The 27,356-nt window shown below is 36.5% G+C and overlaps 1 protein-coding gene across 3 annotated transcripts; it reads right to left on the bottom strand.

Moving 5' to 3' along the window:
- Positions 1 to 702: 702 nt before the first annotated feature.
- Positions 703 to 17,580, bottom strand: LOC113057431 (nudC domain-containing protein 1). 3 transcript variants are annotated; one of them, XM_026224857.1, is made up of 10 exons: positions 17,317 to 17,580; positions 16,795 to 16,949; positions 14,465 to 14,653; positions 14,136 to 14,325; positions 13,156 to 13,344; positions 9,632 to 9,776; positions 6,292 to 6,436; positions 5,864 to 5,989; positions 1,496 to 1,655; positions 703 to 1,301 (listed from the first exon to the last, which is right to left on the bottom strand). In XM_026224857.1, the coding sequence occupies exons 1-10, from the start codon at positions 17,429 to 17,431 to the stop codon at positions 1,015 to 1,017; spliced, it is 1,701 nt and encodes a 566-aa protein (XP_026080642.1). In that variant the 5' UTR covers positions 17,432 to 17,580; the 3' UTR covers positions 703 to 1,014. The 3 variants fall into 3 exon arrangements, with proteins under 3 accessions (XP_026080642.1, XP_026080640.1, XP_026080641.1); XM_026224855.1 differs by having other exon boundaries at positions 9,632 to 9,839; positions 17,317 to 17,579; XM_026224856.1 differs by having other exon boundaries at positions 1,015 to 1,301; positions 9,632 to 9,839; positions 14,142 to 14,325.
- Between the last annotated feature and the right edge of the window lie 9,776 nt (positions 17,581 to 27,356).

Genomic DNA, 27,356 nt, shown 5'->3' with positions numbered 1-27,356 from the left:
AACACAGGGTAAAAAACAAGCACATAATAGCCTGAACAGACATAAGGGAGATTAAATGCAAACCCATAGAAAAACATGAGTAAGAATAACACTGTTACAATATGCTGCTCGATTCAGTTTACCGCTTTTTTGAAATCAAGGAACTGTGACATTTTCAAGCATAAAATTGTTTTTAGTTTTTTTAATTAAAATAACTAAAAAGTGTATATTAAATGTTATATATTCATTTTAAAACTTTTCTACATGTATTCAACATTTATATAATATTATATAATGCTTAATAATACTTTATATAATCAACTAAAAATGTTACAAATATATTCTGTACATTTAACATAATTCAAGTACTATACAATTATTAATTTATTTTAAGTTACCATTAAAAAACTGTAATTATTTACAATTATTAAATTATCATTTTTAAATGAATAATACAAAAATATAGGCAATTTTTCTGAAATACATCACACCTTCCTTTCCAATTTCAACAGTCTCATGGAATTTGGTATCCGTTGATCTTTCACTGTGGACTCGTGTGTGGTGAAATAATTGCTGCCCAAAAAGGGTTGCAGGTTTGTTCTGACAGGGTCATGGCCTGCGAGGAACAACACTGTTAAATGAAAACACTTTGTAACCTCTACATTGATTGTGGTCAAAATTTTAAAAATAAAAAATAATAATACTAAGAGTGGAAAACAGACAGGGGGTCTTATAGATGCTTATTTATTTTATGTATCCATTTTACATTCTAATGGAATGCAATGTGACATTCTTGCTATAGATCATGTCTTGCATACGAGCATGTTTCAAACTTAATGTTTTACATATTAAGACAACTACTAACACACACACAGACACACACATGCTGATACATAAGAAAAGTTCATACCAACTTGGTCTTGAAATATGACAATCATGTTCATGATAAGTTGAATGTGCACCAAGGAACTCAAACGGCCTCGGACCAGCTTGAAGCAGAAGTGTCAATTCATCCAGCAGAAATACTGGAGAATCTTAATTGTTCACTTTCAGCACAAACAAGTTGTTGGCAGTCAGGACAAACAGTCTTTCATTAGTGGCCCTGAATCCAAGTACAGGGTCATTGGTGTCCAGGTTGGCTACCTGTTGTTTGGCGACCTGCCCGACCTGCCGACCCTGTTTCCGGTTGAAGAGCACCGTGTCGACCGGCGTGGGCTGACGGTAAATGAACACACGCCTGAGGCACTCGCAAAGAGCAGAGTAGGAGAAGTTGGGTGCACAGGTTGCAAACTTTTTATCGCGTTTTGAAGCCTGAACATAACCTGCATGAAATAAAGAAAATGATTTCTGTAGGAAAAAACATTGTCTCAATCTGATTGCACATTACACTGGGATAGAAAAGAAAAGAAAAGATTGACTCAGGTTGTAAAATCACTATGAAAAGAAAGTTTAAGAGTTTTAAAGTGACACTTTAATATGTAATAATTAAATTTAATTGGCTTACAAGTGGCCTTACCGAGAGCATTAAAAGTAGAAATGTGCTCCCATATATCGTTGTCCTGGTTGGGACGGGGCTGCCAGAGCAGTGCATCAACATCATGTCGTAAGCAGAAAGCGGGCATCTCAGTCGGGTCAATATACACAGAGAAAAGAAACTGGTTGCTTCCAAGACTCACCTAAAATTTAAGAAAAGACATGTAAATAATTCAAAATGATCGGTCTATAATAAATATATAAATCTACACCCATTTAAACATTTCAGTAGGACATTGATATATATATATATATATATATTCTGGGTCTGATTTCACATCATATCTTCTCAGTACAAATGGAGGCTGGCAAGCAGATTGAATATGAATGGATTCTTTTGAGTCAAATTTTCATTGTACTGTCTGTCTATTATGCAATCACTCTAGCAGAAAATGAAATGAGAAAGGAAAATCTCCATACATTTTTCTCATAAAAAGAGACAATTATGAGGCGCTCATCTGAAACGACAGCGGGATTGAAACATCAAGAGTAAACAACAGCGAAGCAGGATGGTGGCAGCTGCAAGTCACCATCACCATCATCATCATCAAAGACATCACATTAAATGTCTTCCGTTATGAATCATGACCATTTTCACATTGTACAGAAAGTGATAAGCGTTATGACTTCTCAGTGACGTCTTTGCACCTCTGGTTTTTACACTTGTCCTAAATCCATTTATTGAATGCTGGCTGCAAACACTGAAATCTCATCTTGTTCTGCTCACTGGTAACTGCATATTTAAATCAGATCAGTGTGCGGCGGCTGTTATTCACAACTGGTGACAGTTTCACATGCTTAAATGCATCTTACAATTCTCACCATTTTCATTTAGACATAAAATGCACTAAATTACCACTATAAACCCATTCTCTACAGATCTGCCAACTGGAGAACATCCAAACCGAAATATCATGTATGAATGTATATAATAGCCAAAAATATAATTCATGCATATAACACACACACACAAGTTTTGCATCAGTTTTAGAAATCAATACTTTTACTCTGCAAGAATGCACTGAACTGACAAAGACTGACATTTATATGTTACAAAAGATTTGTATTTCAAATAAATGCTGTTCTTTTGTCCTTTCTATTCATCAAAGATTTCTGAAACCATGTATCATGGTTTGCACAAAAATATTGAGCAGTACAACTATTTTTAACACTGATAATAGCAAAAAATTGTATTCAGAATAGCCTATAGAAATATAGAGAATAGAATTAGCCTAATGGTCATTCTAAATCTTACAAGGGTGGTTCACCTCAAAATCATTTCATGATGATACATTTTATGATGGTCATTTTATATATAATTTTATATTATTGAGATACTATTATTATATACTATTTATTTATATTTATATATATATATATTCCATTTTAATTTTATTAAGTTATTCACTAATTTTAGTTATATATTTAATCATTTTATTTTTTGTAATTTAGTTTTAATTTTTTTAAATGTCTACATAGTTATAATTTCTTATTTTCAGTTTTGTTCATCAAGTTTCTTTAGCAATAGATTATTCATTATTTCAATTAAAATGTATTTTATTTTAAGTAATGAGGAATGTTTTAACAGTTTTAGTTTCAGAACAATAATAAAACTGGTATGGGCAAAAAAGAAAGTCATGAAGGTAAAAGAAAAAAGAAAAAAAAACCTGAGCCCCATGAATTCTAGTTACAGCTAAAGGGTTAATCTTTCATTTAACCATGTCCACTATGAATACAGCTTTTGTGCAGTGCATCACTACAGATAACACGGTGACGAATATTAAAATAACCACCCATTACTGCATCTCCAGCATTATTCTAGTAGTGAGGAGCTGTTGAGATACACATCATTCAGAAATACAGTAAATGTCAACCCTCTTCTTCATTCGTTGCCATCATGGCTTTGAGTTGAAAGACGAGAGTGTCTCTCAAAGGAGAAGTGCCATTCTACAGGAACACAAAAAGAAATACAAATTCTCTGAGTTCTGCTCCAACACCCAGCTGAGGGACACAAACACACAATCTGAAATCTCTGAAGAGGTCGACATGGGAAATTCTCTCCTCAGAGCCAAGAGAGAGGTGGCTTTGTAATCTGTGAGCGAGTGCACTCAGAAAAGGTCAATGTGTTTCGCTGCATCAATGTAAGTGATTTAGAAATGAGAAGAAGAGAGGAAATGATGGGGGGGGGGGTGATTCTATGTGGAATTTTATACTATGGCAAAAGAAAAATGTACTCCATGTACAGACAAAAATGAAATGAAGAATGAGAAGACCTATTTTGAGTTCAAATAAAAAGCCATGAGACGACTGATTGGCTGTTGTTGTTGTTGATAATAAAAATAATAAATGCAGAGTAAATGCAATGAATTAAGTTTCTGCCTTATCTATAAATGTAAATGGTAATGAACATTTACCCTGTGTAATTCAAGTAGATTTGCAACCATTCATTATCTTTGTTTTAGCAGAAATGATAAACCTAATATAAATGAAAGACACACGATCATAGAAATCATAATTTAAAGGGACAGTTCACCTTAAAATTTAATTTATCCCATTATTTACTCTTCCTCAAGCCATCCTAGGTATATATGACTTTCTTCTTTTAGACAATTTCAATCAGATTTATGTATAAATAAATGTCCTAGCTCTTTCAAGCTTTATAATGGCAGTGAATGGTTATCAAGATTTTGAAGCAATATAAAGTGAATCCATCCATCATTAAAAGTGGGTGAATAAAGGCCATCTGAAGTGAATCGATGTGAAAAATAGCAATATTTAAAACTTTATAAACCGTTATCTCTAGCTTCGGCTGTCATACACCCATTCACAAGAGAGTGGCGTTTCAGCGGATAATGTTATTTTTTATTCAACATAGAAACAAAAACTTCTAGGCTACAATGACCATAGTATTATTATTATTATTTTTTCAGAAGATGCATTTGAAATATTTAGATACATTTGAATATTTAGACATATTAACAGACCATTTATTTCAGCTGAGAAGTAGCATGAATGCCTTTACAATTACAACTGAGTAAATAATGCTAGAAGAGTTATGGGTTTCAAATGGATTTAAAGGGATAGTTCATCTAAAAATGAAAATTCTGTCATTATATTTTCAAGTTAATTTTTAACCCTTATGTTGTAAATTCCTTTCTTCTGAAGAACACAAAGAAGATGATTTGATAACCGTCTAATATTTTGAAATTACATGAGTGTGAATAAAATCATGACAATTTTAATTTTTAATGGAAACTAGACACTATAAATATTTAAATAAATATTAATGTAATTGTGAAATAGTTAATTTTGGACCCCGTTTGCAGGTTTCTCAAAATAAATCACGCAATCAACTTTTAAGTATTAAAGACTTGCATTTCAAAAGCTATGATTTACTAACTATTCATAACCAGGTGTAATTATAAGGCATACATTCTTTCTTGTATGGATAGGTACTGTATACTTAATCCACATAATAAAAAATAGAGTGACATGACTTGATTAGCACAGCTGCACCTCTAATAGAAGCCACTATTTGAGGACTTTATTTCTTGCAATTAAATACTGAGATTTCTGGCAGCTGTGCTTAAAATAACCATCATAATATTACTAACTTTGCTTTCAGCTACTTCACTTTTAGGTGACCGATCCCTTGATTACCTGTCAAAGACACGGTCAACGCATGATTGTGCCAAACCGTCAAGTGCAGGAACGTTACTCGCTGCACGAGATGCCAGAAGAGATAAATCAATATGGTGCTTCTGTACTCGCACTCTCTTAAAGCACAGTTTATTTCAAGATGCATTACATCTCAAAATAACAGCACAGATCCTGAGCCTCTTGAGGGAACTTAAACAAGATAACGCTTGCATTAGGTCAGTAGGAATTTAAACACTGATCTGAAAGCAAAGAAATTGTAAATCACATCAGATCAAGGTTTTTTTTTTTTTTTTTTTTGCCATTCTTCTCAACCAAAGCCAACTCATCCTGTAGAAAACATAGGTGATTGCTCAGGTCACCAACATGCTGGTGGTTAAAAATAAATGAACCGATCTACCAAAAACTCAAATTAGGCTTAGTAATGGAATACGTGCATTAAAATGGAATAAATTAAGTTTTATCAGACTGCTACACTTTTCAAACTGAAGTTTGGAAATCAAAAATCTAAACGTCAAATGCTACTTCCTTTTCATACCTCTTACTGGTTAAGAGCAATCATAATAGTTGATACATGGTCTGGAAAAAATGACAGCTAAATAATGACGTTGGATCGCAAAATATATCTGACCAATTACAGACAACATCTGGACTTTGAATCCTCGTCCAACCTATTGTATTTCTATGGCCTTACCACATTGGTGGGCTTCAGAGTGGCACCATCAAAGCGCATCAGTGTAGAGCTGTCCTCCGGAAACATGTCACAGTCCTCCAGTTCCTGGGCGTTGCAAGGGGGCTTGTCCTTCTCTGGGTTCGGATTCTTTGAAGTCAAATAAAAAAAAAACAAATACTAACAATTCAGAAACTCTTCCCAGTGCCTTTTTTTAATATCTTTCGTGTGTTAAAAAATATTGATTTCCTAAAATTTTAATGAAAAACAATGAAAATTCATAAAAAAATATGAATGATCACTTTTAAAACTATGATAATCTAAACAGATTGTGAAAAATAATTTATGGTTGAAAATGATTTAAATTCTTAAAAAATTAAGCCTCACAGTCCATCAGCTAAAAAAAAAAAATGGTGGTGTTTTTTTTTCTCCTAAAAGTGAAAGAAACTGACCAGGTCTTCAGCAGTGAGATACGAGAGTCTCTGTTGAAGTTGTGATTTTTGTTCGTCAGTCATTAGATATTCTCCTCTCCGGTCCCCCAGAACCACCTCGGACCACAGTGGGCCTTCACTTCGCTTCTGTAGACTGACCTCCAAACTACACAAATAAAAACTCTGAATAAAAATCTCAAAAACCTGATCAACCTGATCAGTTCCTATAGATTATCACAATAGAGTCATCTATACTTCCAGATGAAGTTCAAAAGTTTTCCCATCACAAAGATGACTGAATAAAAGCACATTTTTGTTGTTAAAAGTTCTGTTACAAATGAAGGACATATTCAAAATTAATTCAGTTTTTTTTTACCTTTGAACTCTGTGTACAAGTACCATTGAGGATGGAAGATTTCCTATCTATTCAATTGCATCTGATAAAAACATTTTATTATACTGTATATGCTTCATAATGAGGACTGCTTTGGGTTCCCATACAAATGCAAATGACAGTTAAATTGACTGAAAAAACAACAGACAGAAAACATAAACATGTATAAACATTCAAATCTGAACTCGGACAGCATCCGGCTCACACACTCAAGAGCACAAGAGGGGCCATTGGGGCCTCTTATTAAAATCAAGGATGTGGAAACACAGAAGAGAGGACAGAGAACAATCTTGCGTCTCAGGAGGTGGTGAGTGAACGAGAGTTTGAAGTGATGTTTATTAGAAAGAGAAATGGACAGCGGATGAAGGGAAGGACGTGGATATTCAAATCAGATGAACGACTAAAGCTCTATTCATGTTTCTGAGAACCGATTGCATCTCGACACGTTCGATGAACATGTACGGAGGCACAGTGGTAACTCACACCTCTCATGAACACACAACACTGTGGGCGGTTGTTCTCCATATGCGTTGCTTTAGCTCAGCGTTTGCCAAAACCCTCTTGTGCATATACACATCATATTTAGTCTTTGCCAAGACATAATGTGGAACATCAACAGTTCCTAAGCTTTATTAACATTTAGGAAACTGTTGAACGCAAGAAAATGGTCATCATTTATTCACCTTCATTTTGTTCCAAACCTGTATGACTTTTTCTTCAGTGGAACACAATATAAAGTGAAGTGAAGTGACATTCAGCCAAGTATGGTGACCCATACTCAGAATTTGTGCTCTGCATTTAACCCATCCGAAATGCACACACACAGAGCAGTGAACACACACACACACTGTGAGCACACACCCGGAGCAGTGGGCAGCCATTTATGCTGCGGCGCCCGGGGAGCAGTTGGGGGTTCGATGCCTTGCTCAAGAGCACCTAAGTCGTGGTATTGAAGGTGGAGAGAGAACTGTACATGCACTCCCCCCACCCACAATTCCATGCGGTCCGAGACTAGAACCCACAACCCTTCGATTGGGAGTCCAACCATCTAACCATTAGGCCACAACTTAAGATAGTCTACTCTTTTGCATATAGCGACCAAAACTGTCCAGATCCAAATAAGTGTAGCTCCAAATAAACTGGTCCATATGACATTAAAGGGATACTTAACCCAAAAATGAAAATTGACATTAATAACTTACCCCCATGTCGTGCCAAACCCGTTGAAGCTTTGTTCTTCTTCAGAACACAATTTAAGATATTTTGGATGAAAACAGGGAGTCAACGCTGTCAAGGTCCAGAAAACTATGAAAGACATCATCAGAATAGTCCATCTGCCATCAGTGGTAACTGTAACGTTATGAAGCGACAACAATACTTATGAATCAGCATAGTGCCATTTTGGCAAATCAGAGCTGTGCGCAGGCAGCGTACGCTCTTCCGTGACAGCCGCTTCACAAGGATACGGTTTCTATGTACTGTATATTTATGCTTTGATTTGAAAGAAAACAGTGCATCCTGTGTTGCGGCTGACACAGAAGAGCGTACGCTGCATGTGAACTGCTCATATTCGCCAAAATGGCGCTAAACTGATGTGGAGTGACTCAGAGGAGACAAATTGTGGAATAAAGCCGTTATTTTTGTTTTATTCGCATACAAAAAGTATTGTCGTCACTTCATAACGTTATGGTTGAACGACTGATGGCAGATGGACTATTCTGACAATGCTTTTCATAATTTTCTGGAGCTCGACTGTTTTTATCCAAAATCTCATAAATTGTGTTCCAAAGATGAACAAAGCTTTTACGGGTTTGGAACGACATGGGAGTAAGTGATTATAACAAAGAATTTTCATTTTGGGGTGGAGTATCCCTTTAAAGGTGATCCGATCAGGATCTTTGGAGCCAATCTTTGATCACAATTTTTACAGACAGTCATGCAGGGTCTGAATTTCATTTTTGAAAACGAAGGGAATTCCCCTTGATTCTTGTTGAGGGGGATTTTTTTATTTGAGTGGAATTTGTTTTTAAGCATTTTTTTTTAAATATATAATTATCTCACCTAAATGTTTAATAATGCAGTGCATTTTTGTTTTTACAATGCGGAAATAACAATAGCTGACACCCAACACAAGCCTGATTTCGTGATCTGTATGTGAGGCAGCTACAAGAGACAATTCCTGTGTCAAATGTGTAGCATGTTTCAAGTGCCGCTTGCTTGTTGATGTGGTGATATGAAGCCATTTGCGCATGTTCAGAGGGTAAGAGAGAGCACATGGTGATTCACTCACGCTGGTTGTGAAATTACATCACACAGAAAGCATTATAATTTTACCCACGCCGGACTGAGACAGAGATGGTGCTGCTGCAAGTAATGTCAAACCTTTCACAGCAGGTGCGTCATCAGCTTGGCATCGGTTTATGAGACTGGCCTTTACAGAGACCACCAATCAAACTTCCCAATAGCCGATAGCGATCCGTAGCCCTTCAATCAGAGCACCCCTATATGACATTAAGGATTTTGTCTAGTCAGACCAGTAGTTCAGATTTTCATTTGCCCTGTGAACTGGTCTCCATCACAAAATCATGATGACTTTAGTTTTTAAAAGTTACTTTAATCTAAAACTATTGCTGTCTGTTCCTTACATAAAACATTTGTATGGCTTTCAAAGTCTTGCAATTTAGGGCATGCATGAGGTTGTAGGGCTTTGTTTTTTTTTAAGGGTACTTTTTGGAATTTTAGACTTATAAATGACCCTTTTCCAAATCGGAGCATTATGCAAAACATCTTTTTGTGTTCTACGAAGTCATACAGGTTTGGAACAATATTACGACGGATGAAATTTTAGGGTAAAATAACCCTGTAAACACAAGTTGTTGCTCCATGCTGATAAATCTTATTCTAGTTTAAATTCTATTTTATTCTAATTCTAACTTACACCAGTATATTTATTTTTGATATATATACCTCTTATCATCTTTAATGGTCCAAGTGCTGGCCTCAGGATCTACAGGAGCGAACAGTTGCCCGTCCAGCAGTGGTGCATGATCTCCTACTCCAACACGCAAGCAGTCCACGGTGAGCTTGAAGCGGATGTCATCTTTAGTGGTGCCTTCAGGTAAACGCACACACACGCTCACATCCTCTTCTGTCTGCTGCCAGAAGTAGATGGGATCTGTGATCATAACAATGAAAGAAGTGACACCGGATTCATAGTAGACATTTACGAATGAATTTCACAGGATTTATACTTAAATTAATGAATGGGTAACACTACAGACAAAGATTTTCTGAGTATATCCTGAGCAACCCTCCAAGCTTTAAAACAACAACTGTAAAAATAATAAGACTAGGCAATATTTTGTCATGCAGCCCTGTATGTTCAATTCCATTGTCAATTCCTTCCGTAACAACCTTCAACCATCACTGAACTGTGTGTAATAGAGAGTATGATGAGTTCGGAGAATTCTAAGTCACTGTGACACTACTGAAAAATAGGACCAATTAAACCTCTATGTGCACAACAACCTGTGTAATTGTAATTATTATGACTTTCTCCACTAATGTCATAACTTCACTAATATCTTATATAGGTACACAGGGTTTGGCCTTCCATTGTTAAATAAACCCACACAATCGAATTTGGCCTTCCATTGCCAAATAAAGCCATACAATTAGTAATTGTGTGGCTTTATTTAGCAATGGAAGGCCAAACTCTGTGTACCTATATAAGCCATTAGTGGAATGAGAACATTAGAGGAGGAAGAAGCTCTTGCTATGTGCTGTTGAGTTCCAATGTAGTGATTGTATACTATAGTATGATACAATCAGACTAATTTATAAAGTGTGTACATCAAATTATTGAACATTAATGATATCTGCAATACATTTATGTTGGTTCTGTCTAACCTTGGTGGGGGCGGGTAATTGCGGCTCTCCCTTCTCTTATCCATGCTAAGCTGTTTGGATGTGCAGGGAGTTCTTGCCCAGAACAGATCCATACTGCCAATCCAAATTGTATGCTAATTGTCAATCATCTTTGACAACAGTGGTCCTGACAAAACTACGAATAGAGCAAGTGCTAAAGTAAAAAGAGAGGCGGATGAGGAAATAAAGGAGCTGAGACAAGCAAAAAGGTCAGAGTCTCACCCACTCAGTCCTAGCTGTGCTGGCAAAACCTTATTAGTGAAATTGGGACAATTTTCTCAAGCCATAAAGCTGCTTTAGAGTGCAATGAGGAGTGAGAGCAGTACGCTCATCTTCTTTTGTTGCAGGTCTAGTCAACTCGCGGCCCAATAGCAATCTTGCAGAGCAAAACATGATAATGAAGAGAAGGGCAATGATGTTCTGTGACACTGCTAAATCACTCTGACTCTATGAATATATCATGGAAAACAGGATTTTGCTCTTAAGAGATAAAAGAATTTGATATACTATGTAGACACGATGCAAAACTTTCACCACATGACCAGTTTAAGAGTTTTAAATGTTTAATTCTAAGAAGTAAGGAGAAGGTAAAAACGGTCATATAAACTAAATCAAGTCCATTTGGGTGCAAAAGAACTTCATGAAAAAATTTTATTTTACAGAAATGACCAGTTACAGGAATTAATTACTCAAAAAATAATTGGACATAGAAAACTAAATCATGACCCTTTTAGGTCTAAAAAAATTTATGACAAAAAAATTATTTCAGGAAAAAAAAACAATGCTACAAAAATGTTAAATATGGCCAAATTACAGGAATAATTCACTCTAAAAATTAATGGTCATTGAAAATTAAATCCAGACTCATTTGGGTGCAAAAAAAAATAAAAAAAATAAATATGATTATTAAAAGCACTTCAGGAAAAATAAAAATGCTACAAAATTCCAAAATATGGCCAATTTACAGGAATAATTCAGTCAAAATGTAAGTCATTGAAAACTAAATAAATAAATAAATAAAACTTCAGGAAATGAATAATAAACTACAGTGAAAATATGGACAATTTATGCCATCATTTACTCACCCTAACGTCATTCCAAGATTTTTATTTATTTTTAATCCAAGCTGATATTTTCTACAAAGAACAAAGATGATTGTCACTGTGTGTGTGTGTGTGTGTGTGTGTGAGAGAGAGAATTACATAATTGATATAAAATCATATAGATTCTGTATCATCCAGAAAGACTTGTAGTTCACACTTTATTGATTCCCCATCCCTCTCATTACAGTGTTCACTGTATAAGCTTTGGCTTGTTCATGTACCCTTAAATCAACACACCATCAACAGAATATCAATGTCTGTTGTGCGTGTTACCATTAATAGTCTTTTGTGGCTAAGAAAGGTCGACCTCTCTTTCTGAAACAGGCTAATGCACCTCTATTTTATCCGCCTACCACTGGAGTCTCTCAGAACTCTGAGCCTCTTAAAAATGGGGGAGAGAAAGAGGAAGAGGAAGAGCTGAGATTACTCCTTTATATCATAGAAAAAAAACCTCAAAGGGTGCACAGGAAACAAATAGCCTTTTAAAAGCTCCCTTTCTCGGTTTTCAGATGACTAATACAGGTGTTAGAGGAAAAACAGGAAACGAGAGAAAGAGGATAAGATGTAAGTTTCAATATAAATAATTTCCTGTCGATATGTTTGGAATTTTGATTTCGCTAGCTTACTGTTCGGTGATTTCGATCACTGACTGCTTTAGGTTTGCTAGAAAGTAAAAACGCAAATATTCCACTTAAAAAAAAAACTCATTTAAATGAGGAAATAAACAGATATTTGACTGAAAGGGACCCCAAGTCTAAGTCTGAGCGCCACTAATGAGGCAATATTTGCAATTTGCACTCCCTGACATAAAGAAAATGTCAAACACTAATGAAAATGACGCACTAATTAATTCAATATGCCAGACCAGTTCCATCACGGACAAAAAAAAAATGCTTTCAATGACAGGATCCAATATATGTTAGTAAGAAAAACATACTATTAATGACGCTTCATTTCGTCACATAGAAACCCAGCTTAATGTATTTCATACCAATGTATCATGCAGCTGACCCATATTTACATAACACTAACTTACTTTACAGAAAAATTAAAAATGACCCCAAATGATGACCGCTGCTTTGAAGAAACACATGGTCATCTCCAATCCTCAGAGTTTACTTGAGGAGTTCTATTCGAATAATTCTTTCAGATGTTTCTATGGATACAGAAGCCGCTGAATCATTTTTCATAAGTGCGCTTTCTCAAGCCTGCAGCACATGAGGGTTTCCAGGTTGATTGGGGACTACTTCAAATGTCTTTTTTTTTTTTTTTTGCAGGCTTTCAGAATTCTGTTCGAAGTGCAACCTAGAGCTAAAAAATTTTTTCATGAAGTTCAGATGAATATTCGGGACTATTTCAAATCAGACAATAAAAAAGCTAATGTTTCAGGCATGGTTTTGTCTAGCCGAATGAAATATTTTTACAATATGCCCTTCTGTTTGTCTAGCCACTGGTTCTCACCCGAGTTCTCCACCTCCATTTCCTCAGCAGGTGGTTCTTCAAGTGGAAGTCCGTCCACCTCAGTAAATGTGAAGGGTTTTTCTGAGGCTACTATGATTCCTTTACCCTGAGGCTCCACCGCAGCGTAGTGTGGGACACACTTGCCCTTCATCATCCTCCTCTTCCTCACACCATACTTCCTCTCCTCATCTGTGAGAAAGGAAGCACTTTACTAGCTGTGTTTTTTCTTATTTTTCCTGCACCCCATATCTAAAACCAAAAAACCAAAATTACTACTTACTAATTTATACACCTACTATATAGTTGAGTGAATACATAAACTGCCATTGTGTGTACACGATAATGCTGTTATTACACACTAATTTTCAAAAGTTTAAGGTCAGTACGATTGCGTTTTTTGTTTTATTTGTTAAAAACATTGATAATTATAATAAATGTTTTTGAGCAACAAAAATTAGAGTATTAGAATGATTTTTGAAGGATCACGTGACACTGAAGACTGCAGAATGTCCAATGAAAATTCAGCTTTGCCATCACAGGAATAAATCATTTTAACATCACATTTAACATACAAATGATTATTACTGTTTTTATGTATTTTTGATTAAATAGATGCCGCCTTAGTGAGCATTAAAGACTTACCAACCCCATACTTTTAAATGATAGTGTATATTTACTATATGCAGTGATTTACAAAATCCTTTCCTTAAAAATGCTTTAAATAAAATTTTCACTAAACTTAAACTTTAAGTATATACCATAACTTTTACAGCAATATGTAATCAACAATTTGAGTGAAAATTTGAAACATTCAAACAAGTGAACTCTACTTCTTAAGATAAGTCAACTACTTTGGTTTACTTATGTACATAGACAAATGACTGAGAAACATCAGAACTGCAGCGACTGAAAAAAACAAACATCCTTTGCAGTTCAGGGTTAAATGTAAAAAAATCATTGACCAGCATGGAGACACTCACTCTCACCCTGGCCAGCAGAGTTGTCCACAGTGATCCACTCCAGTGAGACTGAGAAACCGCTGCCTTTGGTATCAGAAGGATCCTTCTGGACTCTCAGAAGCAGCACTTCAATGGTATGAACATGAGAGAGCATGTGATCCAGGCTGTGAACGATGATGAACGGCTCTCCTAGACGCTCGCTGAACACCGGCTGGGAGTGAAATAAAACAGTATACATCCAAAACATGTAGCGTCTCATATAAACTGAGAAATACAATGCATCTTCTGAAATCCCCAACAGTTATAGACTAATAATTTAATTCGTAGGAAATGGTTGATTTTCTCCCTACCTCCCATTTATTATGTGAACTCTCTCCCCTCTTGCTGGTGCGCAAAAGAGTCAACTTTCCTGTTCCGTCGGAGAGCGTGGCCCAAGTCGCGGAGGTCAGGCTCAGAGAAGCACACAACTGCTCCCCCTCACAAGAGCTTGGGTCCGATTCGAAGCGGAACATCTCACAAGGTTTGCCCAAGGCTGTGTCCTGGAAAAACAGCACATGGAGACCTCTCAATCATTCAGTCTCTGAAAATCAAACCTTCGACCATCTCTACAGCATCACAAAACAGAAGACTTATAAAGGGGACTTTTCTTGTAGACATGATTCAATTGTGCATGTATTTTGGAGGCTCATAGTGGTGCAAAGCGCAAAAGGAAATACATGCCGTTATAATAGGGAACATTCACGGATCCATCCATAAAGAGTATACTTTCTGAATAAAGGTTCAGATGAAGTTCAGATAATTAAACTAGCAAGTTTATGAATGAAGCAACAAATCCAAAGTTAAAATCAACTCAAATCCGTGTGTCTATCTCATGATTATTATGTTCTTTTCAAGGGCTTCGGGTCAACGACTTGCTAAAGATCTTTAAAACAACATCTGTGAAACAACGGAAATCAGCCAATGAGACAATTTGGAAATAAAACTAATAAGTGCCACATATCCATGTCTTCGTGATCCTGATCTTCAAAGCCAGCAATCTGAAAAGGATTACAATGAATGTAATAATCACCAATTACACTCTTCATAAGATAGCAATTTTTCCAAAGGACTGGACCGCAATTGGCCTTCGGTTGCCATGGAGCTTGATGCACACATTAACAGAGATCAGCCTCAGTTTTCATTTCTATCTCAGAAGAAAAATGCCCCCTGCCTAGTACCATTGAGAGAATACAAACAGTCCCCAAGGAGAGATAATTACAGTGTTACGTTAACTGTAATTATAACTCAACTGGCATATTTCATAAGTAATTTCAGTATTGTTGCGAGAACGTTAAAAATTACAAACAAATCATCAACATAATATTTAAACTAGCTCAGAACAAAACATCCTGAAGAGAAACTACATTTCATCATATGCATCTGTGAATGACATCTTATTATGCTTATTTGTTTGATTCCTTTCAGATTATACGGTAATTCATCTTAAATCATCCTCCTCAAAAAAATATCATATAAAACACTGAAAAAAAATTAAGAAAATTATAATTTTGCTTTGCACAGATTGAAGCTGATATTAAAATACTATTAATTTGTCTAAATAAATTAAAATGTAAACACTAAAACACACACACACACACATATATATTAAATAATACAAGTGCATCTAGGCATCACATTAGGTAATGTAAAATATTATTGTTATTACATTTTATTCTAGTTATTTATTTATTTTTCTCAATATGTCTTTAATTACCGAAAATAGATGTAAAAAAAAAAATCTAATTTGGCATCTTATGCAAAAGAAAGTGTACATGCATGTACAACATTATAGTACCATCCAATGCCAAAAATAAAATAAATCATTATTATTAGCAAATAACCAATATAGAAATACTGTGTTGCATTACGGCTGTACAGTGTAAGCAAATTGTAAATTGCTTTTTATGATCATATCATGATGTGGTTTAAATAAAACAGATAATTAAAATATTAATAATCATAATAAGCTAATAAATGTTATTTAAAACACACACACACACACACACACACACACACACACACACATATATATATATATATATATATTAGGAAAACTTCGACCTTGATACTACTATAAACCATTAATGCCCTCTGCTGGTAGAGAAAAACTATTTGTAGAGAAATACACTAAAACTGAACACTTTATATCCTGGTCCAAAACTTTCATGTAGGACAGTGGTTCTCAATCTTTTTGACTCGTAGGATCCTCCCATTGCCAAACAAATTCATTCAACATCCACCCATGATGGTTAAAATATGTATTCTGTAGTGTAATCATGACAGTGTTGCTTGTCTTTTTTTAATAATTACAAATAACAGAAACCGGGAATGTTGATATATTAAACGAACAAAACATTATTTTTTTTATCTTTAGGATTCAAAACCCTGATTTTTTTTCCCACAAATATAATAAATATTATGGAGGAAAAATAAATATAATTTCAGTTTCCATCGACAATTAATATAAAACTGTATAATATAATTTAAATCATCCAGTGCCCCCTGTTTTTTTTTTTCTCTGATCTTTTTATTAAATTTAGTACGAAGAATGCAAAAAAAAAAGTGCTCTGGTGTGCAAATATTAGTTCATCAAGATATTTGGCCATAAACCATAATTTCGGAAATTAAATCACAGACTCACCAATGTGACTGTTAGATTGAGAACTCTGCCTTTGCTGTCCACAAAGTAGACGCTGTCTTCATACCAGGGGTCGATGTGGAGGTAGTTGTACATACCAAACGCTCTCACATGATCCAGGGTGTACTGACTGTCTTTCAGTTTAACCTCAGCCACAGCTGTAAGAAGACACACATTACTGATGGGGCTAATGAAAGCAGATTTGAACTTGAAGGCGTGATCACAGACCACGGATTGCATGATGTCCTGTGCCAAGAACACGGCTTGGGCTAACATTAAGATTATAATTGAGATGCACACATATGGTAGTTTATGAAGAGCCACGCACATGTTGCAGAGCTGCATCTTTCTTACTGTAGGACTGTTATACTGAAAATTAAGTACACAGTGTAACGTTAACTTAGTTCACGACAGCTGTTTGGTTTTGAACAAGAATGTATGAGTTTTTCAGGCTGAGGATTAAATAAACGCGTTTATAATTAATCAAATCAGAGAATAACAGGTCAAATAAAGCTCTTTTCTCACCTGCGTCTAGTTCTACATTGTAAGTAGGAATAGAGTCCAGTGAAAGCCTGTAACTTTCAAAACTGGGATCCAGCAGCTCTCTGTTTACCTTCAACGAGCAATTCGGTAAAGCCATATTTAATTAAAAGTTTATTCCAAAGAACCAGTAAATTCAGTTTAAGAAATCCAATAAAACCGACATTTAACGTTGCTAGTAACAGGAAATAAGCTTTAACTAATGCACGCGTTTCCTACGTGTCGACACGGACAGTTTTCAGACGGACCGACCGCACGGGATTCTGGGAAGTCGAGTCTCTGCGGGTTCCGTTTTTATGTAGATAAAAATAATGAATTATAATAATTTGTTAATGAACCACATTTTATCTTTCATTTGTATTGCCTACATCTTAAAATATATATATTTTTAAATGTTAGCCTACTCAATCGGTTAAAAATTGAATAAAGTTTATCCAGAGGTGTAGCTATAGCTAGCCTACCTGAAAACCATTCTTCAGTAGGTTTTTAGGTATAACAGATAAATAAAATAATGTTAGGCAAGGCAAGGCAAGGCAAGTTTATTTATATAGCACATTTCGTACACAATGGTAATTCAAAGTGCTTTACATATGAGAAAGTAAAATAATCATAAAGAAAAAAATAACAAAAATAAAACAAGTAATTTTACTTTTAAAATGATTAAAACATTTTAAAACAGTTAATAATAAAACAATAATAAAACATAAAACAGTGAAAATATAGTGCAATCAGTTCGGACATTGCACAGTGCTCATTCAACAAATGCACAGCTAAAAAGATGCGTTTTGAGTTTAGATTTAAATGTGACTAGTGTTTTAGCACATCTGATTTCTTCTGGAAGCTGATTCCAACTGCGGGCAGCATAGTAACTAAAGGCAGACTCCCCTTGTTTTGTGTGAACCCTTGGTATTTCTAACTGACTTGATCCTAATGATCTGAGTGCTCTGTTAGGTTTATATTCAGTGAACATATCTGCAATATATTTCGGTCCTAGGTCATTTAGTGACTTATATACGAGTAAAAGTACTTTAAAATCAATCCTAAATGTAACTGGAAGCCAGTGTAAGGACCTGAGGACTGGTGTGATATGCTCAGATTTTCTGGTTCTAGTCAGAATCCTGGCAGCAGCGTTCTGGATGAGCTGCAGCTGTCTAATGGTCTTTTTGGGAAGGCCAGTGAGGAGCCCATTACAATAGTCCACCCTGCTGGTGATAAAGGCATGAACAAGTTTCTCCAAGTCTTGACTGGAAACAAAACATCTAATTCTTGCGATGTTTTTTAAATGATAGTATGCTGATTTAGTTACTGCTTTGACATGACTACTGAAACTAAGGTCTGTCTCCAGAATCACACCAAGATTCCTGACTTGATTTTTTGTTGTTTGACCCCTAGAGTCAAGGTATGCATTCACCTTGAACACTTCATCTTTGTTTCCAAATGCAATGACTTCAGTTTTTTCCTTGTTTAACTGAAGAAAGTTCTGGCACATCCACTTATTAATTTCTTCAATGCATTGGCAGAGGGAGTCAATGGGGCTGTAGTCATTTGGAGATAAGGCTAGGTAAATCTGGGTATCATCAGCATAGCTGTGATAGGCAATCTGTTTTTTTCTCATTATTTGACTTAGTGGAAGCATATACAGGCTAAACAAGAGCGGTGCAAGAATTGACCCTTGTGGGACTCCGCATGTCATGGACGTCCACTTAGACTTATGCTCTCCTAGACTCACATAATAGCCTCTCCCTTCTAAGTATGATCTGAACCATTTGAGTACCATCCCAGAAAGCCCGACCCAGTTTTCCAGTCTCTCTAGTAGTATGTTATGATCGACAGTGTCAAACGCAGCACTGAGATCTAGCAATACCAGCACCGATATTTTGGCAGAGTCACAATTTAAGCGAATATCATTTATTATCTTAATGAGTGCTGTCTCTGTGCTGTGATGTGGTCGGAAACCAGATTGAAAATTGTCCAGGTATCCATTTGAGTTTAAGTATTTGTTCAGCTGATTAAAAACTACCTTTTCTATAATTTTGCCTATAAAAGGAAGATTAGATATTGGTCTAAAATTGCTCAAAATTGTGTTATCAAGATTGGTCTTTTTCAGGAGGGGCTTTACAACTGCAGTTTTTAGGGAGTTTGGAAATGTCCCAGAAAGAAGTGAGGCATTCACCACTTCTAAGAGATCTGCTTTTAAGCAGTCAAGCACACTTTTGAAGAAAGATGTGGGAAGTGTGTCAAGACAACAGGTTGATGATTTTAGTTTCTGCACTATGTCTTCCAGAATTTTGCTATCAATTTTTTCAAAATTAGACATAGTATCTTTTTGATATTTTGGCCGAATCTGTCTGACCTCTGCATTACTTGAGGATGTGCTAATTGCCTTCCTGATATTTATGATCTTCTCAGAAAAGAAAGAAGCAAACTCATTGCATTTGCTGTCTGATAGCATATCAGTGGGAATCTGACTTGGGGGGTTTGTCAGTCTCTCAACAGTGGCAAAAAGAGTACGAGTGTTATTTAAGTTACTGTTTATAAGGTTTGAGAAGAAGTTCTGTCTAGCTGTGGCTAGTTTCACATTAAAAGCATGAAGGATGTCTTTATAGATGCTATAGTGAATTTCAAGTTTCGTCTTCCTCCACATCCGCTCGGCTTTTCTGCATTGTCTTTTCATAGTCTGAACTTCTGTTGATCTTCTCCAAACTGATTTCTGTCTGTTTGTTTTCTTACTGACTATTATTGGTGCAATATCATCAATAGCATTCTTAACTTTTGAGTCGAAGGAATCAAGGAGAATATCAACAGAGTCTGCAGAAATGCTTGGTGTTAAAGATATAGCCTCCATAAATTGTACACTTGTGTTCTCATTTATGCATCTCCTTCTGACAGAGACAGATCTAGATTCAGTGGTAGCAGAGATCAATATATCAAAGAAAATACAGAAGTGATCAGATAGTGCTACGTCCTTAATAACAATGGATGAAATGTTTAGACCCCTACTGATGATTAGATCCAGAGTGTGTCCACCTTTGTGTGTGGGTCCATGCACATGCTGAATCAGGTCAAAGGTGTTTAAAACCGTTATCATTTCTTTTGTAGTTTTGTTTTCTGCATTATCTATGTGAATATTAAAATCCCCTGCAATTGCATAACAGTCAAACTCTGAGGAAATTATTGATAACATTTCTGTGACCTCTTCAACAAAGGCTGGAGAGTATTTTGGAGGCCTGTAAATAATAATAAACAGAATGCGTGGAGCACCTTTCAACACAATCCCTAGATATTCAAAAGACAAGTACTGACCAAATGACATTTGCTTGCATTGATAGACATCTTTAAATAGAGCAGCTACACCCCCACCTCTCCTAACAGTCCTGCAAACACTCATGTAAGTGAAGTTAGGAGGGGCTGCTTCATTTAGGATTGTTGCACTGCAGCTGTCTTCAAGCCATGTTTCATTTAGAAACATAAAATCCAGATTGTTTGAGGTTATAAAGTCATTGATTAGAAATGATTTATTTTTTAGTGAGCGAATGTTTAAAAGTGCTAGCTTGATGGCTGTGCTTTGTGTCTTTACATCAATCTTAGTTTGATGCATAATAGGCCGCAGATTAGATGAGTTTGCCCTTCGGCTTGAGAAGGCCTTAGACTTTCTATCACGTGATAAAACTGAAATAGAGAAAGCTACAGGCACACTGGGTTTCCGCTTGTTCAGTAAGCATTTGTGAATGTTGCTGCTATTATAGCGGAGACCCGACACATATCACTGAGAGCTGCTATCAGTTGTTTTTGGTTCACCTTCAGCAGATAGAGGGTTTGGGCCCTGGCGTTGTGGCAGCGGTCGGAGAGCTCTCATAGGAACAGGGCCCACAGGCTTTGGTGGTTGGGGGGCCCGCCGTTTTTTAGTTGATATCTGCGGGCTAGCAGCGAATGAGTGGGAGAGTTTAGTCCCAACATACACCAATTCCTCCATTTTCTGTGAGAAGCACAGAAGTGGAGATGCTGGAGAGAGGGATAATGTGTCTGGTGAGATGGGCTGTGTCTCTGGTGTTTCCGGTGGCTGTGATGTGTTGTCCTGGCTTCCCTGGCTGTTTTCCAGAAAGTCGTCCTTGGGTGCTGAATCTTGTAGCTGTTTTGATACATCACAGTCAGTCTGTGAGGAGCTCTGTGGGCAGGGCTCAGCAGGGATAGTGTCTATCAGCAGTGATTGTTTTGGCTGCATGTTGTTATCAGTGTCCTTGTGTGATATGTCAACCACATGATGACTCGGACCTGGTGTGTGTGTGCTGAATGGATTGACACACTCTGCTGAAGGATGACGAAAGGAGAAGAAGATATTGTCCTTAAACACTCTTGCACCTAGTTTGTTTGGGTGAAGGCCATCTGGTTTAAACAATTGTCTATGGCCCCAGAAAAGATTGAAGTTGTCAATGAAATTTACTCCTTTTATATTACACGATCTTTGTAGCCATGTGTTCAGCCCAAGCAACCGTGAAAACATATTTGTTCCCCTTGCTGGGAGTGGTCCACTGATGAACGACTGAACTTTGAGTCTTTGAAGTGTTTCAAAGAGTTCAATGAAGTCCTTCTTAAGGAGTTCTGACTGCTCTTTCCGAATATCATTCTTCCCCACATGGATGATGATTTGATTTGCAGTTTTGTGCTTCATCAGAATGTTCTGAAGTTCCTTGTTCACATCAGAGACCGTTGCTTGAGGAAGGCAGCATGTTGTTGTAGTCCTGCTACGGATGTTTCTGATAACAGAGTCACCCACTATCAGAGTCCTGGGCTCGGCTGCGCTCTGAGCTGGAAGCCGCTGTCTGCTCGTCCTTGAGCGCCTGTTAGTAGCGATGTTTGCTGCTGGCTGATCAGATCCATGTTTAAATACATTTGGGGATTCCTCACCCACATTTATTAATGCTTGAAATCTGTTCTCCAGATGTATAGGTGGTGGTAGAATACCAGTATTTACAAGCCTTGTCATAGTCGAATCTGGGGTAGAGGAAGCTATGGCAGCAATACGAGAAACTCGTGACAATCTGATGTCTCGTGTTCCTTTGGGTCTCGCTCCTTGTTTGTGCCATCGATTAGTGTGATGATCAGTTTCGGCTTGTTCCTCTACACTTGGTATAAATTGTTGAGATTCAGAAGATTCATGGGACTCACCGGCTGTATGCTGAGAGGGTCCATGACGACGGTCTGCTGAGTGTTCCGTCTGTTTTGGAAGTCCAGAAAGTAACTTTGTTTCAAGAATCACAATCCTTTGTAGAAGTTTGCAGCAGTTTATGCAACAAGTAGATCCAACAGGAGGCATTTTCTCTCTCTTCTGTTTGGTAGGCAGTTGTTTTCCCGTCTCCGGAATGTAAGCTGTTTGCAGTGGGAGACGAAGTCTTCTTTTTGTAGTATTATTCCAGTCCCAGTGTTTTTAGTTTCAGCGTTTGTGCTAAAAATCTGTTGTTTGAGCACTGTGCTGATCTGCTGAAGTAAAAATCGTAGAAAAATCTGAGAAAAGTACAGAAATAAGAAGCAAAGCGCAGAGCAGTAAGCTAGAACGTCCGAACGGTAGCAAAGCCGGAAGCATATTAGGTATATTTTTGAATTTTTAAAAATTGAAAAAGTCAATGCTTTCTTGCACTGGAAGACTTGGTTTCGACCTCATTGCCATTGCTAAAGAACTCAAATTCACAAGTTTGGGTGAGTAAAGGCAAAACATGGGAGAGTACTTGGCATACCTGTCAAGTATCCCGTTTTGGCCGGGAAAGTCACGTATTTTACCCTTCTTTCCCGCCGTCCTCCCGTATTAGTATTTTCCCGTAAATCTCCCGTATTTTTATTTTTTTTATTTTTTTTACCTGCGTTATTAATAAAATAATAATAATAAAAACATTCCCAATCTGAGCTCTGTCACTAGTCTCGCGATTACTCCCACCTGTAGTAGCCTGTCGCGAGGGGTGTGTGAGGTCAGATGACATGAGTTATAACGTGGGAAAAACAACAACAACAAAAGAAAAAACAGAGACGGATGATGGATGCTACAATAGAGAGTGAAGGCACACCTGCCAAAAAACCAAAACCCATGTGTAAATACCGTGATAAATGGGACAGCGAATTTACTTTTTTTAAAGAATGCAAAGTCTGCAACAAATTGGTACAACAACTCACTAAAAGAGTAAAAGAAAAGTTATGTGAAATGAAAAGAAAAACTGTTAAAGAAAAGCAATATGAAATGAAAAGAATGTGTGGAATTAAAATAAAATGTAAATGTAAAGACATCAATGTTAAATTAACAGAAAATGTGCAAATAAGCCTTTAAATAAATGCTCTTCATATATACCCTTTTGTGTTTTAATTTGGGCTATAACACCTGTCTTAAAATGTAAGGGATACTGGAGCTTTGTTGGGGTGGTGGGACTGCTCGCAATGGGCGCTGGAAAATTTCCCTTATTTTCAAATCCAAAACTTGACAGGTATGGTACTTGGTGATATCACTTCTTTTGTATCAGAAATAAACTGCTGCAGAAAAATAAAGCATAAACAATGACATCATCTTCAGTCACTTATTACTGGTATTTGGTGACTGTCAATCTCTAATTTAGCACGTAAAAAGACAGTATAAATCAATATAATCCATAATTATGTCCCCACTGGATGAAACAAATGCCTTGTTTATAAGGGGTTTTAATATTTTTGTCTGGTCATGCCGGTGTTCTGATCAGGAAATGGCATCACAATATGGTGATGGTCAAACGCTTAAAGGGGGGGTGAAATGCTATTTCATGCATACTGAGTTTTTTACACTGTTAAAGAGTTGGATTCCCATGCTAAACATGGACAAAGTTTCAAAAATTAAGTTGTACGTTTGAAGGAGTATTTTTGTTCCAAAAAAACCTCTTCCAGTTTGTCACAAGTTTCGGAAAGTTTTTTTCGAGTATGGCTCTGTGTGACGTTAGATGGAGCGGAATTTCCTTATATGGGTCCTAAGGCACTTCTGCCGGAAGAGCGCGCCTTCCCCTATAGCAGAGCACTGAGAGGCTGAGCGTCGCGAAAAGTCACAAAAGAAGTGTGTTTTTGGTTGCCAGGGCAAGACAACCCTGCACAGATTACCAAAAGAGAAACAGCATTAAGGGAACAGTGGATGGAGTTTATTTTTACAGAGCATCAACGGAGTTGTGCAAGTGTTTTTGTTTGTTCCCTGCATTTCGAAGATGCTTGTTTTACAAACAAGGCCCAGTTTGATGCCGGATTTGCGTATCGTTTATTTCTTAAGGATAATGCAGTCCCAATGAAAAAGGGTCACGATCGTGTGTTGGAACCGCATGCGGTGAGTAAAACTACTTTAAATATCTCTGTGTTGTGAACTTAGCTATCGGCGCGTAAGCACATCAAGTAACGTTAAACAACATGCGATGTTGTCATCAAACTGCACTTTCCACATGTACAGCTTAAAAAAAAAAAAAAAAAAAGACGACATAAAGTGGAACTTAGTCATTTTCCAAAACCGCTAAGCAAATATATACAGTTTCAGTACATACCACATAGAAACGCCTTTGCTGATGCTGCTCTTGTTAAATTGCAGCTTCTGGATCTGTGTCACAGCTTCCAGACGCTCTCAACGCAAAAGCCTACTGGCGCTCGTGATTCTTTAGCTCCGCCCACACGTCACGCCTCTAGGCGCTCGTGTTTTTCCGGTAAAAATCGGTACAGACTATCTTTCTCTTATAAATATAATAAAAATAAAGACTTTTTGGAGTTATGAAGGATGCAGTACTACTCTATAGGTACTCAAGATGAACAGGATATTGAGTGAAAACGAGCATTTCACCCCCCCTTTAAGGAATTCGGACAATCACAACGCATGGGATTGCTGGCCAATCAGATCACACCTCACTTTTCAGAATGATGAGCTTTTTTAAAATAAATGCAGTTTAGAAAGGCAGGACATATAGAGGAGAAACAATAATGAACAGTATGTGGAAAATAGTGTGTTTTTTAACCTTATAAGCACATTCATTACACCAAATAATGTTTAAAATAATGTTATTTTTAGCAACATCATATGACGCCTTTAAATCCTCTCTGTGCTCCTCAGGGCAATACATTCCCAGTTTCAACTCCAGTCATGTCTCTAACTTTTTTGACCAAGACTACAATATGATGAACATACTGTACTTCTTCATGGGTCAGAACTGGTCGAAATCCGCACCTCTACGGTTTTGTTCCTGGTCTTCAATCTCCCAGCCATGACTGAGGCAGAGTTCTTCGGAGGAAATCTGGTCAAAAATCTGGCAACATTTCTAAAAATACCCCCCAGCAAAATCCAAATCACCAAAATCATCCATGAGGGAACTAATGCAAGGCGAGGATGCTCGACATGACTGACAGGGGAGGTGGAGATCGGGGAGCCTCCTGTCCAGACATCCACCAACAACAGCACTAGTTAGAGCCGCCATCTATAGTATATTAAAATTAAATGATAAATACAGTGTTTAGATCACAATACAAGGTCTGAAATTGTATATTTATATACTGTTTGCAGAAGAAGACACTGACAATGATAGTAAATAGGGCCAATTCATAAACATGAAAATACTCACCATTTTCATTAGTGTTGGGAAACTGCATCTGGTATCAAGTATATTTGTGTGTTTGAGGATGACGACAGATCATGTCAGCTGTGCTCAAAGATGCTAATGGGAATCCAGGGACTTCATAAACACCAAAATCCCATTCAGTGACTGCTAGGCCAATTACATTGACTTAGCAATCTTTACAAGTGGTGGTAGCCTCAGTTATACAAATTACATTTTCTGGATTGCTTTCACTTGTTATGGTAAGCATTTACAATAATTTCTCTCCCTGTATAGGTGAGAACTTAAAGTTGGCCTTTACTTTTAATGAATGGAAGGCTGAGTTAGCAAGAAATAGATGTTGGGATTGTCTTTTCTTTCCTACTCTAACATACTGTATAATGAGTGAAACTGCTTCTTGCATGAGAAGATAAAAAAATGGGACTTGGTTTTATCAAGAAATTTGTGGATCAGATTATGAGAGCACATGAATTTAAAATGTGCACAGATTAAATAATGTATAAATAAATAATTCCATAAAAATAAAAATAAAAAATGTTAAGTTTTGATTTCATATTGCAAGCTCAAACTAGACTGACACGCAAAATAAAAGCAGCGTTGCAAATAAATTAATAGATATGACCATGGAAAATATTTATTGCAAAATCATTGCTTTTGCGCTGTTTCAGTTATGTTTTGCAATTCTTAATTTAATGTTTTGCAAAAAGCTAATTTATTTTTCTCAATACTTAAATTTTAGTTAGCAAAACTTTATTTTCTTTTGCAAAACGTAATTTTTTTGCGTATATATACGCATTAAATAGACTCCATACCTACACATTTAATTTAATCATATCAGCATTTTGGGGTGTAAATGGCATTTTAAAAAAAAAGAAATAAAATGGCCTATTTTTTCATCTTACCAAGCTTAATTTCATAATGTTTTATATATCCATAGACATTATTTTTTTTATATTATGCCTAAAATATTCAGGAAGTGGTCTTAATTATCTTAATTTTACTTTGTTTTACCATTACCATGCATCATTGAAACATTTTAAATGTATTATTCGACAAGTGGAGGATGAGACAGTTGGAGACTGAGGACCACTAGAGGGAGATATAGTCCAGAGCCTTCGATCCTCACACTTACACCTGCAAATAAAGAGAGAGAGAGAGTTAGAGAGAGAGAGTTATTTGTCATCCACAATGGGCTAAAAAGAAGGATATTAAAAACTTGACATTTTTTATTCCTTTTTTTTTAACGATTGTTTCGTATTCTACATATCTACCTCAGTTATTAAATGTTTGTGCGGTACATTGGTTCAAATATTAAAACCTTGTAATAAATCAACATAATAACTACTCATAAATGTTATATTGTACAATGTCGCATATTAAAAAATTGTGCAGACATGGAGGACAGTAGCATCATCTGAAAGCTGGGTAGGAGGCAGA

This window comes from Carassius auratus, chromosome 38 (assembly GCF_003368295.1).
Source record: "Carassius auratus strain Wakin chromosome 38, ASM336829v1, whole genome shotgun sequence".
NCBI lineage: Eukaryota > Metazoa > Chordata > Actinopteri > Cypriniformes > Cyprinidae > Carassius > Carassius auratus.
Note: the sequence above shows the minus strand (reverse complement) of the source record. Positions and strands in the feature narration are given on the sequence as shown.

Coding starts and splice junctions, on each gene's coding strand:
- LOC113057431 (XM_026224855.1), bottom strand. CDS start 17,431: ATGGCTTTACCGAATTGCTCGTTGAAGGTAAACAGAGAGCTGCTGGAT. Junction 1,656..5,863: donor CTCTGAAGCCCACCAATGTG/GTAAGGCCATAG, acceptor CTTAAATTTTAG/GTGAGTCTTGGAAGCAACCA. Junction 1,302..1,495: donor TTCTACTTTTAATGCTCTCG/GTAAGGCCACTT, acceptor TATTTCATGCAG/GTTATGTTCAGGCTTCAAAA.